We start from the raw sequence: 15,685 nt of genomic DNA on the forward strand, positions 1-15,685 counted from the left end.
TGGAGATATCAGTGAAACTCTGTCTGCCTCTAATAAAACAGCTAAAAGTGAGTCGGGATTCACACATAAATTGGCAATAAACATGGAATGAAGGTTTTTCCTTCACCATGAGAGCCCCCTGACCTAAAACCTTTAGAGGCGAGTCCATAGGAGAGAACCTATGAGCCTGGAGGATCCTTAGGAGTCCTTGTAAGCATTAAAGGAGAGGACTAAGTGGTGTTGTGTAGCTTAGGTAAACATAACAAAGCATTACATGTAGTGCTGAGAATTATTGTCACTCTTAATGATCCAGCTGTTTTATTCATAAAGAAATTAACATTGACAGTTCGTTATAAACAGCTATCATTAAAACATTCAATGATTTTGAATGGCATTTAGGAAAACACGTCAACGTTTGATCAGACAGCATTATAAATGCATAGTATTTGTTTATTCCTAGAGAAATATACATCGTCATTATAATAACGTTATCAAAACGTCATTTAAAGGCACGTCATTACGATTTACTTTCAATTCAGTTCAACTCGGTATCCAAAATGCTCTAAAAACCTAACTAACATACTAATGATTAAAAAACTAAACAACCATAGAATACAAACTTTCATACATACAAAAGCGGAAAGTGGTTCTTCATATATTGTATCTAATATATAACTTATTTATTTTATAACAAAATGTACAACTTTATGGTAAATATTAAACTTCCAGTCATGTACAGCTGAACAGGATGTGAAAATAAATAGTACAAATATGTGGCTTCCGAACTTTTTAAAGTCTAATAGTTGCTAAATTATTTAGAGAGCTCATCTTAACACAGCCTTGAGAGGAAAAAACACAAAATCTACACTGTTCTTAAACCTCAGAATAAAACAAGATTGGAAATGTTTTAGAAACTGACAAAAGCACAACAGACAGACTTCAAGTTCGCTCACATTCCAACACTTTTCCTTCAGATCCTCATTAAAACCTGATAATAAACAGGAACTTGGACACGGAAAGCTCCATTAAAAGCATTTGAATTATAAAGGTGCATTAGGTCAAGGCTTGACGGTGATGGGATAGTTTATTAGACCGCTGAGCCAACTGAGCACCCAGATATTAGCACAATAATCTAATTTATCACGTACAAATATGCAAACTGGGTGCTACTGCAGTCCAACACGCTAGCCCACCTCCACCTAGTCTCGTGTCTTGGGTTAAAGTCTTAAACCAGCTTAGACTTCTGTGCTAATTGAGATGTGAATTGAGATTGAGATCTCAGCAGCAGTTCCAGTAATAAAAACGTCCCATACTAAAAGATTGTGCTGTATAAATAAGCAGGAGTAAACACTAAAATAGAAAATATTTTCATATCATCATTTCTAAACTGAGCTACCTTAAAAAATAGATTTAATGCCACGTTTAAACTTAAGCACATTTGTGGAATGATTCACAATAAAGTCTATGTTTTATCTTTGATGAACTAGACCTTTAACTTAAGGCAAGTGTGAGAAGCATCAAACCGAGTAACTCAAAACTTGGTGGAATTCGAATATAAAAACGATCAGTTCTATGTTTATAATTATACCTAAAGTCGGCTCTGATTCTCACAAAACGACCAGCAAGCGCCTGCAGCCATTCATCACTTCTTCATCTTTCAAAACACATTTCAAGCCCTGATAAGGCCACGCCCTGAAAACCAGGCAGAATATCAAACACTGATCTGATCGATAGCTGGATCGATCATTTAACATCATCGCCGGCTGCCGTGCTTCACGTAGGCTGAACCAGGTGATGATACCATCTCAACCGTCCTAGAACCGAAACCCGACATCAGCAGCTGCAGCCCCAGGCGTCACTGCTCACATCCCTGCTGTTGAGCTTGAAGCTGTCGGTGACGCTGTCTCTGAACACGGGCCCGCCGTGCCTCAGCATCAGCTCAGCTGCCATCTTGTTGAACGCTTCGTCCACGTTGCTGGAGTCCTTGGCGGAGGTCTCGATGGCGCTGATGAAGTCCAGCTGGTGCGCCATCGCCTGAGCCTCGTCCAGAGTGACTTCACGCTGCTCGGTCAGGTCAGATTTATTACCTGGAGAAGCAGAAACACGCAGAAGACTGAACCAACGACTAAACCCTTTAATAAAAATGTGATTTTTTAAATCACTGTGTTATGGACAGCTCCGTTTTAATTCATTAGGGTGGCACTGTGGTGTGCTGGTACAGTGGGTGCCACACAAAGATATAGATTCTGGGGACCTGGGAGCAGACACTCCTGAAGTGATTCCCATATTCCATGATGATAAAGTTACCATACATAATACTAATATTATAAAGCACCAGAATAAGGTAACACTCGTTCCATGTCCCTTTAGTTATGAATATATACCATCGCATATATATCATAATCATAAAAAGCTCTAAGCTGTCGTACACACTGAGGCATAAACAGAAAAGCGGACTGACCTACGAGCAGGGTGGCGATGTTGGAGCCGCCGTACTTCTTGACGTCCTCCAACCACCTGGGCACAGCCAGGAAAGTGGCCTTTTTTGTGATGTCGTATGTGATGATGGCACCGTTGGCACTGCGGTAGTAGCTCTGTGTTATGGTTCGAAACCTCTCCTGTCCTGCCGTGTCCCAAATCTGCAACTGTCCAATAATGGGTAATTACACAAAAGTCTGCATAGCTACACCTGGAGCGTCTACTAATTTTGAAAAAACGTTGGGACAGGAGATTAAATGTGATAGAAAAGAACTTTATAGATGTTTAGAAGTACACACTAATCCTTATTGTTGTGGATGAAGCACATACATTCACAAATTAGAAGGGGTGTCCCAAAACCTTTCTCCATATTATGTATATTTAGTTAACAACAGTGATTGAAAACCTGGGCGGCACGGTGGCTAAGTGGGTAGCACTGTCGCCTCACAGCAAGCAGGTCCAGGGTCCTTTCTGTGTGGAGTTTGCATGTTCTCCCCGTGTCTGTGTGGGTTTCCTCTCACAGTCCAAAGACGTGCAAGTGAGGTAAATTGGAGATACTAAAATTGGCCATGACTGTATTCAATATATACTTGTGTAATGAGTAACTACCGTTCCTGTCATGAATGTAACCAAAGTGTAAAACATGACGTTAAAAATCTTAATAAAACAAACAAAAAGTTGAAAACCTTTTGCCCACCTCCACTGTAAATCTATAGTGATTATTATAACAGGTCAGAAGCAGGTCATACGCTCTTGCATAATTTTACAATTCTGCATTTCATTTTGCGCAGAGTTTTTGCCCAAACCAGTAGGGGTTGAAGTCTTTTCCAACTTGAATGACATACCAGTAGAATGATGGCACATTTCCAAGTTGAATTACTAACCGAGTCTTTTATTGGCTGTCTAAAGTACAAAAGTACTAAAACATACTGGAATTAGTTCCTTCTATCTTGTAGCAGAATCACATGGGTTTACTTGGTTTTTTTGTATGTGAGCAGTTCCTGTGTGACTCACTGATGGATGATTCAGCAGAAAATCAGCACCTTTTGTTTGTGACACCGCTTTGTTAAAAAATACTTTAAAACCCCAATTTCTGCCCATTAGATTTGTGGTCTGTGTGCATTTAGCTTGGGCAATTATAAAATCACAGTTCCCTTTTCTGAGAAAAGCAAAAGATTCCTTTAAATGGTTGTAACTCCTGAAATCTCCAACCATGTCTGCAGTGATTGTTCCAAATAACCTAGAATATTGTGTATATCAAAGCCTCTGGATTAAAAAGTGAAGTAAAATACATAGTTGAACAGTAGTTGAATGTAACTACATTTTCTTGTATTGAGATGGTGACATTATTCCTTTTTAAATAAATATATATATATATTTTTAAGTATATGCTTCAAGTAGAAGTGCAGCTTTGTTTTTTGCTATGTCGTTTCATCTAATCCAGCCATTGTGTTGAGTATTGTTGCTTGGAAGCACATTCTTCTCAACTAGATGCTCACATAATGAAGCAGAATTTGGAAAAACTGTGATTTCTTTCACACTGCAAGATCAAAACATTAACCTTAATTAAAATTTTGTTAAGGTATTACTATATAATAAACCCAGTATAAATGCTTAATTCATTTTATGCAGCAAAACAGTGACTACACAGCAGATATGAACATCAATACAACTTTTATCTAGTGTAAAAGTGTGTCACCCATTACTACTACTACTAGATCGTAACCTTAACCTGTTCTCATGAGCAATTTGAACTCTGGGTCTGTGGTCTCTGTGAGAGTTTTGGAATGTCTCTGTAACTATTTGGCTTACATATCGTCTAAATAAACATGCAGAAGGTGGATTGGCTGCTCTAAATTGTCCATATGTGTTGCCCTGTGATGGACTGACGTCCTGTCCAGGGTCCAGGGTCTTCTACTACGTATTCTTATCTGCCTGACTGGGTGGCACGGTGGCTCAGTGGGTAGCTCTGTCGCCTCACAACAAGAAGGTCCTGAGTTCAAACCCTTTCTGTGTGAAATTTGCATGTTCTCCCTGTGTCTGTGTGGGTTTCCTCTGGATGCTCCGGTTTCCTCCCACAGTACCAAGACGTGCAAGTGAGGTGAACTGGAGATACAATTCAGTTCGTTAAACGAGTAACTACCGTTTCTGTCATTAATGTAGTGTGTAAAACATGACCTTAAAATCCGAATAAACAAATAAACTCTGCCTGACCCACCACGACCCTTATCAGCATGAAGCAGTTAGTAAAAAAAGAATCGTTTAATAAAGAATCGACTCCTTTATGATTCCCCCTTTATATCCGAAATAACTCATTTCAAAGAGTCGTTTCAGACACAAATGATTCATTAAGGAATCACTTATCATAGTAAACCAACCTTGACTCTCTTGCCCTGAATGTCCATGGTCTTCATGGTGAAATCCACCCCGATCGTGTTGCCCTGTCTCTCGATGAAAGTGCCAGTTTTAAATCGCTGCACCACACAGGTTTTACCCACCCCGACATCCCCGACCAGGACCAGTTTGAAGACGAAATCGTAGCTGTCATCCGTCTCCAGTAATGACATGATGTCCTAAGCGTTAACGCTGTGTCTGCGGGACGGATCAGACCACACCAGGAGGATTATCAAGTGAGCAGCAGATCAGATCGGATCGGATCGGATCAGATGGTGGGTTTTATACACGGTGTGAGCTGTGAACGCAACAGAAAAACACAGTGACGTGGAGAAATCTGCACCTGCGAACACTTGCCAACCAGGAAGACAGGGCGGACGTGAACGCGTCATTCCTCTGACAAGTCCCGCCCCCTGATCGGTGATTGGCTAGTGCCTTGAGCCAAAGAGCGTAAGCATAAACCCTGGTCAGGATCGCGGTGAATTCAGGACATCCCATACCAGGCAGGATGGCAGGAAGCCTGTTGAACTCCAGAGCAGTGCTTCTGACAGTAGGGTCCACGATGGGCTGCTTGGAGGCCCCCAGTGTTGAAACATGCCAGTGAAAGTATGATTTATGACACTAGGCAGTAAACACATCACGTTTTAATGCATGAGTGTAGAGACATTTGCAGTTTCTGAACAGCCAGATTAGCCAACACAGAGAAACATTTAAAACTGCTGAATAATATCAGCTCATTTCAAATAAATAATTGTATTCATAAGTACTCAGCACTGGAAAACAGACCATGTTTTAAAATAAGTACAGTACAGGTGAACTATTCTAATATCACAACAACTAAACCCACTGAGCTAGGAGTGTAATTAGGTACCATTCTGTTCCTCACTATTGTCTCAAAAGTAGAGCAAAATAATTCAAATAACCTCCTGATAATTGTTATAGCAAGTATACTATTTCTATTTGACTGGTGACTTAAGCATTAATAACATAAATGCACACAATTATAAAAAGTTGGTACACTGTCACTGATGCAAAGTACATATAAAAACCTGTTGTATTTACACGACAATATTCAAATATAATTATACACATTTGTTCAAAGTCCTTAACAGTCTTGACACTCTTGGGTCCTCCTAACATTTTAAACCACTGCATAGAAATTGGTAACAACTATAGAAACTGTTTATTTGTCATTTTTGCCTTATTTCAGTCTTAACAATTAGGCACTGCTAAGTTTTCCTGACTATAACAGTGCTGACTTGTGCAATGTCTATTTCAACTCTTACATTTACATTTACACTTCCAGCATTTAGCAGACGCCTTTATCCAAAGCGACTTGCAGTACTGTGACAGTATACAGTCTGAGCAATTAAGGGTTAAGGGCCTTGCTCAAGGGCCCAACAGTGGCAACGAGGCAGTGGTGGGGCTTAAACCAGTGATCGTTTGATTACTAATCCAGTACCCTAACCACTAGGCTACGGCTTGCTCTATTTTCAGGATTTAGCAGATGCTTTTATCCAAAGCGACTTACATTACTGTTACAGTATACAGTCTGAGCAATTGAGGGTTAAGGGCCCAACAGTAGTGGGGCTTAAACCAGCAACCTACGATTACTAGTCCAGTAGTTTAACCACTAGGCTACAACTGCCCCAACTCTTCAGTAAGTACTCCCAGGATGAAACGATTAGATCTAAATAATTAGATTAGATTAGACTAGATTAGATTCAACTTTATTGTCATTACACATGTACATGTACAAGGCAACGAAATGCAGTTTAGCATCTAACCAGAAGTGCAATAAGCAGAAAGTGCAGGATATACGGTATCTATGATGTACATTATTTACAGTGGGTAAACAGCAGTGGTATGAACAAGATCTATGAAGTTGAATATATTATTGCATGTACTATAAACAAGATATACAGCTAAAACAATATACAGATTAAGGTGCAGATTAAGATTAAGGTGCTATGGACATGATAGAGGAATGTACTGTATATATAAAACATGGTAAACAGGTGTATACGGTATATATGGAATTTATGTACAAATGAGGTATGAGGTATGTACCAATGATATACCTAGCAGACAAAAGGATGAAAAGGATTGTAGTGCAACTAAATAAAATAATAAAAATCTAACAAAACGCTACAATAACTTCATTTCTTTAACGTGTTACTGAGGTTTGAACACTAGATGACAGTAAAAACGCTCCTCATGGACCCTGATGTGGCGGAAATGACGACAGAGGCGCGGAAAGTTTAAATTCGTCCAAACAGAAGCGGCGGTTGATGCAGGTGACCGTTACATTTTGCTAAAATATATCAAATTATTAGTATTTAACCTTTAATAATTGTACTTCTTAATTTATAAAATGGCTGAATTGAATTATGACAAGGACGGTAAATCGTTGTCTCTATGTTTTTATTCTTAGTCATACGTTTACCGTGATAATGATGCTAAGCTAACATGCTAAGTTGTCAACAAATCGTGAACTGCGGTAATGTCGGTGTGCTTTGTGCATCACAGTGTTCCGTACAGTTACACAATATGAGTAAGTTTTATATAAACGAGCAAGTAAATACCACTGTAGCTTGTCGTTTTGTGTTGTGTGATCTCTAATGATGATAATAATAATAAGAGGCAGAATACTCACATTTGCACGAATTAATTATGCACGTTTAATTATAACTGTGCTGAACACTGATTTATTTCTTGTATGTCCTTAAGTTGCTGAAAGTACAGTTGAAATCAGACATTAACATGCATTTCAGGAATATACTGTATATATATCATGGCAGACTTGATGGGCAGCACTGTCGCCTCACAGCAAGAAGGTCCTGGGTTCTTTGTGTGAAGTTTGCATGTTCTCCCCGTGTCTGTGTGGGTTTCCTCCGGGTGCTCCGGTTTCTTCCCACAGTCCAAAAACATGCAGCCAGGCTAATTGGAGACACTGAGTTGTCCTATATGCACCTAGCCCTAGCTTGTAGTGCCGGTCCCAAGCCCGGATTAATAGGGAGGGTCGTGTCAGGAAGGGCATCCGGCAAAAAAACTGTGCCAAATCAATAATGCGGATCACGATCCACCGAGAGCCGACCCCGCAACCGAACGGGACAAGGGCCGAGGAGGAAGAAGAAGATATCATGGCAGACTTGGAATTCTAATTATTTTCTTATCTGTTCTTTTACTCCGACTGAATGATTCAACTACCTGTTATTTGTAATCCATTAGCCACAAAAACTACAACAAGAACACACAAACAACAAGACTGGCATTAGAATTAGAAGCTGCAGAAACAAAGCTGTCACGATCCATATACTGCATGTTGTTTTGAGTCTTTATGGCTGTACTGTTTGTTTATTTATTTATTTATTTATTAATTAATTAGGATTTTAACCTCATGTTAACACACTTTGGTTACATTCATGACGGGACGGGTAGTTACTCATCACACAAGATTCATCAGTTCACAAGTTTAATATCAAACACAGTCCTGGACAATTCTGTATTTCCAATTCACCTCGCTTGCACGTCTTTGGACTGTGGGAGGAAACCCACACAGACACGGGGAGAACATGCAAACTCCACACACAAAGGACCCGGACTGAGCCACCCTGCCGCCTGGCTGTCCTGACCTGTATAGTTCACGAATATAAGAACGGCATAAAAGAATTAAACATGCACCGAATAGAAACCAGCCACTCATCCAAGCTATTTCATGCATGTTTGTTGTTGTTGTTGTTTGTTTTGTAGGAGCCATGATGGAGAACACCTTCCCAGTATACAAAGTGGATGCCATTGTGCAGTTTTTTCGAACTGACGTGTTGACAGGCCAAGAGGCAAAACACTTTGCAAAAAGTGACATCACTCCCAATCCGAAGGTCAGCTCTTATTCTGACTCTTGTAAACAGTAAATGAAATGATCAGTATATGTGTTGCTGATATTCGCTCTTGATTTTGCAGCCGGAGGTCATCCAGCGACTCTATATGAGAATACTGCAGCTTCTGTATCGCTTCAGACCTGAGTGCCATTACTTGGTGAGCTTACTTGAATTGTTGAAGGTTTTGCCCCATTACTTAGAGAAAATAGCCAAAGTAAATCTTTGTAAGCCTATATTTTCAGAATTAATATTCTTTTGCTTTTGTGACTTTATTCCAAATGGCCTATATGTGTGTGTACCTGTAGTTGGGCCTAATAAAACATATTTGTTTATATTTTTCCTTCAACAGGCACCTCTGTCTGAGAACATTCAGTACCCGATGTTACACGAATGGGCCACACCGATCATAAGTGTTTACTTATGCATGTATGTATGTTTTTTTTGTTCATTCAGAAACTTCAATAAAGTACTTTTAAAATTATGTAAGCTTTCCTATTTTTCCTTTTTACTTTCACAGGTGTCAGTTTTTACCTATGTGCCATGTGTATGACTTCTCTATGAATGACCTGCTTAATCCTAGTAAGTAAACTTAGTTCTGATGAAATACAGTATGTGGATCATTGTTGCTGCTGTCATGAATGTTTAGGGTAGTCGTAGCTCGGTGGTTATGGAACTGGTTAAGCAGTTCACAGGTTAATTGTGGTCAGATTTTTGATCAATCTCACTCCATAGCTTTATTACAGTACAGTATGTGTAAATCCGTACTTGGCCCTATTTCATAAGGAACACACTAGCACGGTTCTAGTGTTTTTTGATCTGCAGCAATAATTACATTATTTATTCACTAAAAAGAAAAGCTGGCTTTAAATTCATTGTTGTTAACAACGAATAAAACCGACGGTAGGATGCTTCTCAGTTCTCTTGCGTTTGTCTTTATTCACATTTCTTTTTCTACTATTCCAGAGCCCAAGAGAACAATCACTATTTTGAGTGGCATCCAAAATTTTCTGCACTTCAGAAAACAAAGGCTGGAAATAATTGCAGGTCACCAGCAGGGTTTTGTAAGTTCAATAAAAAAATATTTTGAAAAGAAAGACGATGTTATTAACTTTTTATGTACATTTATATGTATTTGTGTTTTCTTAATTTGATTACTTTAAATAGTTATAGAAGATTAGAAGATTCCAGGAAGGTGTTACTGTATGATACAGTATAAAAATACTAGATAGATAGATAGATTTAACTTTGTCATTGCTTAGTACATTTACAAGGCAACGAAATGCAGTTAGCATCTACCAGAAGTGCAAATAGTAGCATTGTGCAAAAAAACAGAGAATATCAGTAAACTTATATCTATGATTTATATAAAATTATATAACTATAGCTATTTACATATATGGTATTATGTCTATGTACATAGTTCTACATATGTAATGGTAATAATAATAATAGACACGCCTTATGCTCGATCCTTATAGTGTGTCGATCAAGTAGCTCTTTTATAAAGGGACAATTTCATCCTAAGCAGAGTCTCTTTTAGGATGCATTCGCTTCTAAAAACGGAGCATGAGGGTTTATTAACTGCTTTATGATCTTACGTAGTTTTACTAAAATGTTTTCATATTGTATAGTGTATAAGCATTAATACTGGCATCCTTTTTCTCTTCTTGCTCCAGCGTGCCGATATGGATAAACTTCAGGCATCCACAAAAGGGATTAAGGATGCTGAGAAAAAGATTGAGAAGCTGATGTAGGTTCTTACTTCTTCCTCAAACACTGAGTAAATTTTGACTATATGAATGACATTTCTGACTGTTTTGTAACGCTTCTGAACTTTTTTTTTTCCATCAGGACGATCCCACCAGAGCAACAAGCAGAGGCTAAAGAACTGGCTACAGCCCTTACAGATGTTAAAAATGCTACCATGCAAGTGTCTCAGCAAGTGGTAAGCTGATTGGCTTTAATGCCTCGACATTGTGGGCTTGTTTGTTTATTAATTCACAACACGTGTGGAATAAAAAGGTTTGTTTTCGTTAACGGTTATTGTTTGATTCTCTCTGTCTTCCCAGAATTCCATTAATGAACAGGTTGTCGAGTGCAAAACAGAAATCGCAGAACGGACACAGAAACTGGTATGTATGAAGCAAAGAATCGACCTAAAATCGTGATTACTATACTATCCTATGATGCCGATTCCTGTTCAAGTTTCCAGCTCCAACTGAGAACCAATATCAACTTAATTACCTTTGAGTGCTGAAAACTGCTACTTAAATCCTCATTTTCATTTTGATAGACAATATTCAATCATGAATTAACCATATTAAGTATCGGTGGATAAAATACTGTGCATTTGATTGAAAGGTCTGAAGGTATTAAGCTCATATTATAAAATTAAAGTCTTTTTATGATGGCAATAACTGGTATGTTACTTTTTATTGGTTGCTTAGCCATGGAAATTGTTTCTTTAAGTTTTGTGTCTTCTTGTCTGTCGTTAAATGGGGGGTCTTGCGGGCTTGTCGGTGCCTGAGTGGTTAAAAATTTCATTCAAGGAACCACATATAGTAAGTAACCTCAGAAGTCCAAACATCGGCTCTATTTTATTTAGATAATAAGCCAATTGAATTTCCTTTTTCTCTGTGCTCTTGAATCGTGTTGGCACGTGAACGGCACAACATCTACAGTATAACAATGACCTTAAAGATCTAGATTTAAAAGGATGGACTTTTTGAAATGCACGTTGAACTTTATAACTTCATCCTGCACTGTTTTCCCCTTTTACAGAGCCAACGGAAGCTGGAAGTGGCCACTCAGAAGGACGAGATCGCCAAACTCAAGTCTCAGATCGTGGAGTCTCCTGAGGAGCTTAAAAATGAGATGGAGAAGATGAAGGAGAACATAAAAAACATCAAGATCTCTAAAGTAGGTAGATGAGCTAGGTGGTGCAAAAAATCACTAACATTTTAAAACACAGGAGGTTCGGTAAAGGTTCAGAAGACTGTAGTGACGTTCAGGGCTGACTGGATTTCGTTTGTTCGTAAATGCAGGAACTTGCTGATGAGAGGCTGGTGGAGCTGCAGATTAAGGTTCAGTGTGCCAGCCATGGTGAAGCTGAGATACAGGTTATACTGAAACAGCTGATCGACCTGCAGTCCAGCATGTGCAAGACCAACCAGCAGAAGGAAGAGGTAACTCCACCTGTCCTGCTAAGGATCACGCAGATTCTAATGTTTACAATGAAACCATCTTTATACTGTGGGCTAATAATGTGTCATTCGTGTTCATACAGGTTCAGAGTCTGGTCGCTCTCTCGGAATCACTGCAGAAGGAGCTGAAGAGCTTCAGTACTGAAGAGGCTCAGTTAAAACGGGGGCTGACGATGAAACTGGACAAAGAATCCAAGCAGCACATCCGCCGTCAGAAAAAGAAAGAACTCAAAGACCAGCATGTCCAAAGTATACTCGGGTAAGAGAGCCAGAGAGCCCATCGTTCTTAGCTTCTAAATATCATATTCATTTCCGTTTAAGCCTCGAGCCTTTAAAGTGTCAATATTCTGCAGTATAAATCACATCGATAAGTCTGGATGTTTTGTTTCGTCCCAAGACGATACGACAAAATCCACGAGAAACGGGAGGAAATTGTGGCGCGGATCAAGAACATCAACCGCGAGGCCACACAGTTCAAAGCAAAAATGCAGAAGTTGCGTGATACCTGCACCCAGAACACAGAAAAAGCCCAGGTACGGTCTTACTCCTGCTGTTACTGCAGTAAACGCTGGAGGTTTTTTGCAGGCTTTGAGAACCCTGTTAGTAGAGCTTTTTGTCTCGGTGTCTAAGTGGGTAGCACTGTCGCCTCACAGCAAGAAGGTCCTGGGTTTGGTCCTGAGTTTGCATGTTCTCCCCGTGTCCGCGTGGGGTTTCCTCCGGGTGCTCCGGTTTCCTCCCACAGTCCAAAGACGTGCAAGTGAGGTGAATTGAAGTCGATATAACCTTTGTGGACTGATGAATCTTGTGTAATGAGTAACTACCGTTCATCGGTCATGAATGTAACCAAAAGTGTAAAACATGACGTTAAAATCCTAATAAATAAATAAATAAATACCAACCAGGGTCTTTTTGGGAGGGAGTGGGGATTCATAATGTCTTACGTCGATTTAAATTAAGTTCATATTTGTAAAGGCTTTGTTACAATTGGTTTACAATTTTACTGCAGTAATTAAATGATTCTTTTATGTGATTAAATCAGTTTTTCGATGATTTGACAGCAGACTCCTAATAATATTAAATTGACCACAAGAGGATCGGAGGTGTGTTCCATAGGGGGCTGGTTGATCAAGAGCTAGAAATCTGATTGGATCTGGCCAGATTTGCCCTCAGATATTTGCTGTAATAAAACACAGTGCATTTTAAATTTTCCTTTCATTTATCCAGGCATTAAAGGTCTTAAACATGAATTTAGATGTGAGAGTTCCAAACACGAGGCAAAAAAAGAATGAAACTTTAAAATAAGAAGAGTTAACAGGTTCTGTTTCAGCTTGTGTGTTTCTAAAAGTAGAATTTTAAAACACAAGTATTGAATTTGTACATTTTATGTTATGCTGGTTATAATTCTACATGTACCTTCTACGTTGTCTCTCTTTCTAGGCTATTTACGATCGTCTGCTCACCACGTTGGAACAGTATCACAAACGCCTTGAGAACCTGGTGCTGGAGGGCACTGCCGACATCATGAAAATGAAAAGCAATTTCTAGCCTCGTTTTCACTCCTAGATTCTTTTCTTTTTCACGTGGTGTCTCTTTTTTGTGTTCCATTCACAAATATCTCGTTGTTGTATGTCATTGTACATGTCTGCCTTTATTTACAAATAAAATTCTTAATATCGCTTTTGCAACTAAATAGATACGGTCATTTTTTCAGGGTGGGAAATTTGTGTTTGTGGGGGAGTTGACTTCAGTCATACACCTGGTTCGGGGGTCTAGTGAGGGGTGGTGAAGGCTGAAGGTTTGATACCCACTTCTATGTAATGGGGTCACATCAGGGGTTCAGACTTCTGCTGGGCAGATGACTCCATTCATGACTGCGCTTCTGAGCAACCTCAACTCTTCAGGTTTAATCATTAGGGGTCATATTCACACCAGATTTGCCTCCCCTAGTGTTCATTATATAGACACTTAAGACGGTTTGTTTCATTATTTTGGTTTTATTTTAAAAATCGCTAATTCTGGCTCAATAGAGCTGTGATTCAGGATTCGACTGCTCGGCAGGGCGGTCAGCCTGTCAGGTGTCTACATACAGATATGAATGGTTGTGTCTGAGGTGCGGTATGTGTGGTCAAGGCCCCGTGATGGTTGGCATCCTGTCCTAGATTTGTGGTACTGCATTACATTCATACACCGACTTTTTTTTTTGTTTGTTTGTTTTTTTCTTCATTTTATGGAACTTTGACTTGATGTTGGATCAGCAACAAATGCTGCAACAAACTGATTGGCTCTGTTGGACCCAATGAACCAGTGTAGTAGCAAGATTCTCCAACATCTCTCTCACAGCTGTGCTTTAGACTAGGTGGCCTTGTTAACCATGGCAATATAATAGCTACACCTAGAACTAAAAAAAAAAGATGTGTTTTGAACACAAAACCAGAAAGAAATATTAAATAACTATATTTGCATGACGTAAAAGGGAATAAACAAAGATTTATAAGATAAAACATTAGAATTGTATTTTTGTAAATGTTTTAATTAAATATGAGTAAAAATAGCTAAGTAGCTTACAGATGACATACATATATATTAATTGGAATGGAAGTTTAAACTCTAATCCTTCCATCACATCTCACAGTTTAGAGGAATTGAAACTGAAATGAAGGAGCTGAATTACAGTATGTCTGACTGTGAGACTCTCAGGTTTTGGTGTTATCTTGTATGTACTGTACTTTGATTGAATCACAGTGTGTGAATCCGATTCGTTTTTTTCTGTCAAAGCCGCACACACACACACACACAGCGTGCACACGAACAGGAGGGAGAGAGAACTCAGCGCTTTACACAAATCAAATCACTTTATTGTCACGTCACATTAACACAGGTGTGAAAGGTGAGTGAAATGCTCAGGTGCTCAGTCCCTCCATAACAGAAAAGAGAAACAGGATCAACCCATCAAAGATGAGCTTTTTGGTTTTTCTGAATGCTAATCTTCACTAAATACTTACAAATACTGTCACCTGGATGCTGATTTTTCTTTTGCACATTTTCATTTATATTTTGTTGAGTGTGAGTGATGCTTCGTTGATGTTGTGTTGTTTCACTCTAGATGCTTGTTTATTTTGTTTTGTTTATTAGGATTTTAACGTCACGTTTTACACTTTGGTTACATTCATGACAGGAACATTCACCTCACTTGCATGTCTTTGGACTGTGGGAGGAAACCGGAGCATCCGGAGGAAACCCACACGGACACGGGGAGAACATGCAAACTCCTCACAGAAAGGACCCGGACCGCCCCACCTGGGGGTCGAACCCAGGACCTTCTTGCCGTGAGGCGACAGTGCTACCCACTAAGCCACCGTGCCGCCCCACTCTAGATGCAAATTTACAAATAATATACACAATCAGATCTTTTTGTCTAATTGAGACTTTGTTTTTGTATTTTATAATTTATTGTTGGAGCACTCTGTTCCATGTTGAGTATATAAATAAAGCAATTTAAATAATAAACATTTGATACAATGTTTTTACATTAGTAATTCATTTTACATGTAATTTGGTAATAAATTAATTTAAGCAACAAAAAAAATCTATGGAGCCACTTGGGAGCCGAAAAAGCCGGCTCTTTTTAGTGAGCCGAGCCAAAAGAACCGGCTCTTTAAAAGGAGCCGAAATTCCCATCACTATTAAGTTTCGGTTTCAATTCACACAAATCAACACTGGGAAGTCAACAGAGAAACGCCCTGGTTGCCA

The 15,685-nt window shown here is 39.2% G+C and overlaps 2 protein-coding genes across 3 annotated transcripts; one reads left to right on the plus strand and one right to left on the minus strand.

Annotated features, from left to right (window-relative positions):
- Nucleotides 1-259: 259 nt before the first annotated feature.
- Nucleotides 260-5,182, minus strand: rab43 (RAB43, member RAS oncogene family). Its single transcript, XM_062986165.1, has 3 exons — nt 4,836-5,182; nt 2,441-2,624; nt 260-2,066 (listed from the first exon to the last, which is right to left on the minus strand). The coding sequence occupies exons 1-3, from the start codon at nt 5,022-5,024 to the stop codon at nt 1,813-1,815; spliced, it is 627 nt and encodes a 208-aa protein (XP_062842235.1). The 5' UTR covers nt 5,025-5,182; the 3' UTR covers nt 260-1,812.
- Nucleotides 5,183-6,484: 1,302 nt separating this feature from the next.
- Nucleotides 6,485-13,625, plus strand: nuf2 (UF2 component of NDC80 kinetochore complex). 2 transcript variants are annotated; one of them, XM_062986629.1, is made up of 15 exons: nt 6,485-7,148; nt 7,286-7,405; nt 8,605-8,732; nt 8,815-8,889; nt 9,082-9,158; nt 9,250-9,311; nt 9,696-9,793; nt 10,409-10,482; nt 10,584-10,677; nt 10,802-10,864; nt 11,514-11,651; nt 11,777-11,917; nt 12,019-12,194; nt 12,333-12,468; nt 13,373-13,625. In XM_062986629.1, exons 2-15 carry the CDS (start codon nt 7,321-7,323, stop codon nt 13,478-13,480), a joined length of 1,455 nt encoding a protein of 484 aa, XP_062842699.1. In that variant the 5' UTR covers nt 6,485-7,148; nt 7,286-7,320; the 3' UTR covers nt 13,481-13,625. The 2 variants fall into 2 exon arrangements, with proteins under 2 accessions (XP_062842699.1, XP_062842700.1); XM_062986630.1 differs by lacking the exon at nt 7,286-7,405 and having other exon boundaries at nt 6,486-7,148.
- Nucleotides 13,626-15,685: the final 2,060 nt, after the last annotated feature.

Source organism: Trichomycterus rosablanca, chromosome 24 (genome assembly GCF_030014385.1).
Source record: "Trichomycterus rosablanca isolate fTriRos1 chromosome 24, fTriRos1.hap1, whole genome shotgun sequence".
Lineage (NCBI taxonomy): Eukaryota > Metazoa > Chordata > Actinopteri > Siluriformes > Trichomycteridae > Trichomycterus > Trichomycterus rosablanca.

What these genes read in the sequence shown, in the direction of transcription:
- nuf2 (XM_062986629.1), top strand. Translation starts at nt 7,321, where the DNA reads ATGCTAAGTTGTCAACAAATCGTGAACTGCGGTAATGTCGGTGTGCTT. An exon ending in CGTACAGTTACACAATATGA is followed by an intron (nt 7,406 to 8,604) that starts GTAAGTTTTATA and finishes TTTGTTTTGTAG; the next exon opens with GAGCCATGATGGAGAACACC. An exon ending in TGCAAGTGTCTCAGCAAGTG is followed by an intron (nt 10,678 to 10,801) that starts GTAAGCTGATTG and finishes CTGTCTTCCCAG; the next exon opens with AATTCCATTAATGAACAGGT.
- rab43 (XM_062986165.1), bottom strand. Translation starts at nt 5,024, where the DNA reads ATGTCATTACTGGAGACGGATGACAGCTACGATTTCGTCTTCAAACTG. An exon ending in TTCAGGGCAAGAGAGTCAAG is followed by an intron (nt 2,625 to 4,835) that starts GTTGGTTTACTA and finishes ATTATTGGACAG; the next exon opens with TTGCAGATTTGGGACACGGC. An exon ending in CATCGCCACCCTGCTCGTAG is followed by an intron (nt 2,067 to 2,440) that starts GTCAGTCCGCTT and finishes CTGCTTCTCCAG; the next exon opens with GTAATAAATCTGACCTGACC.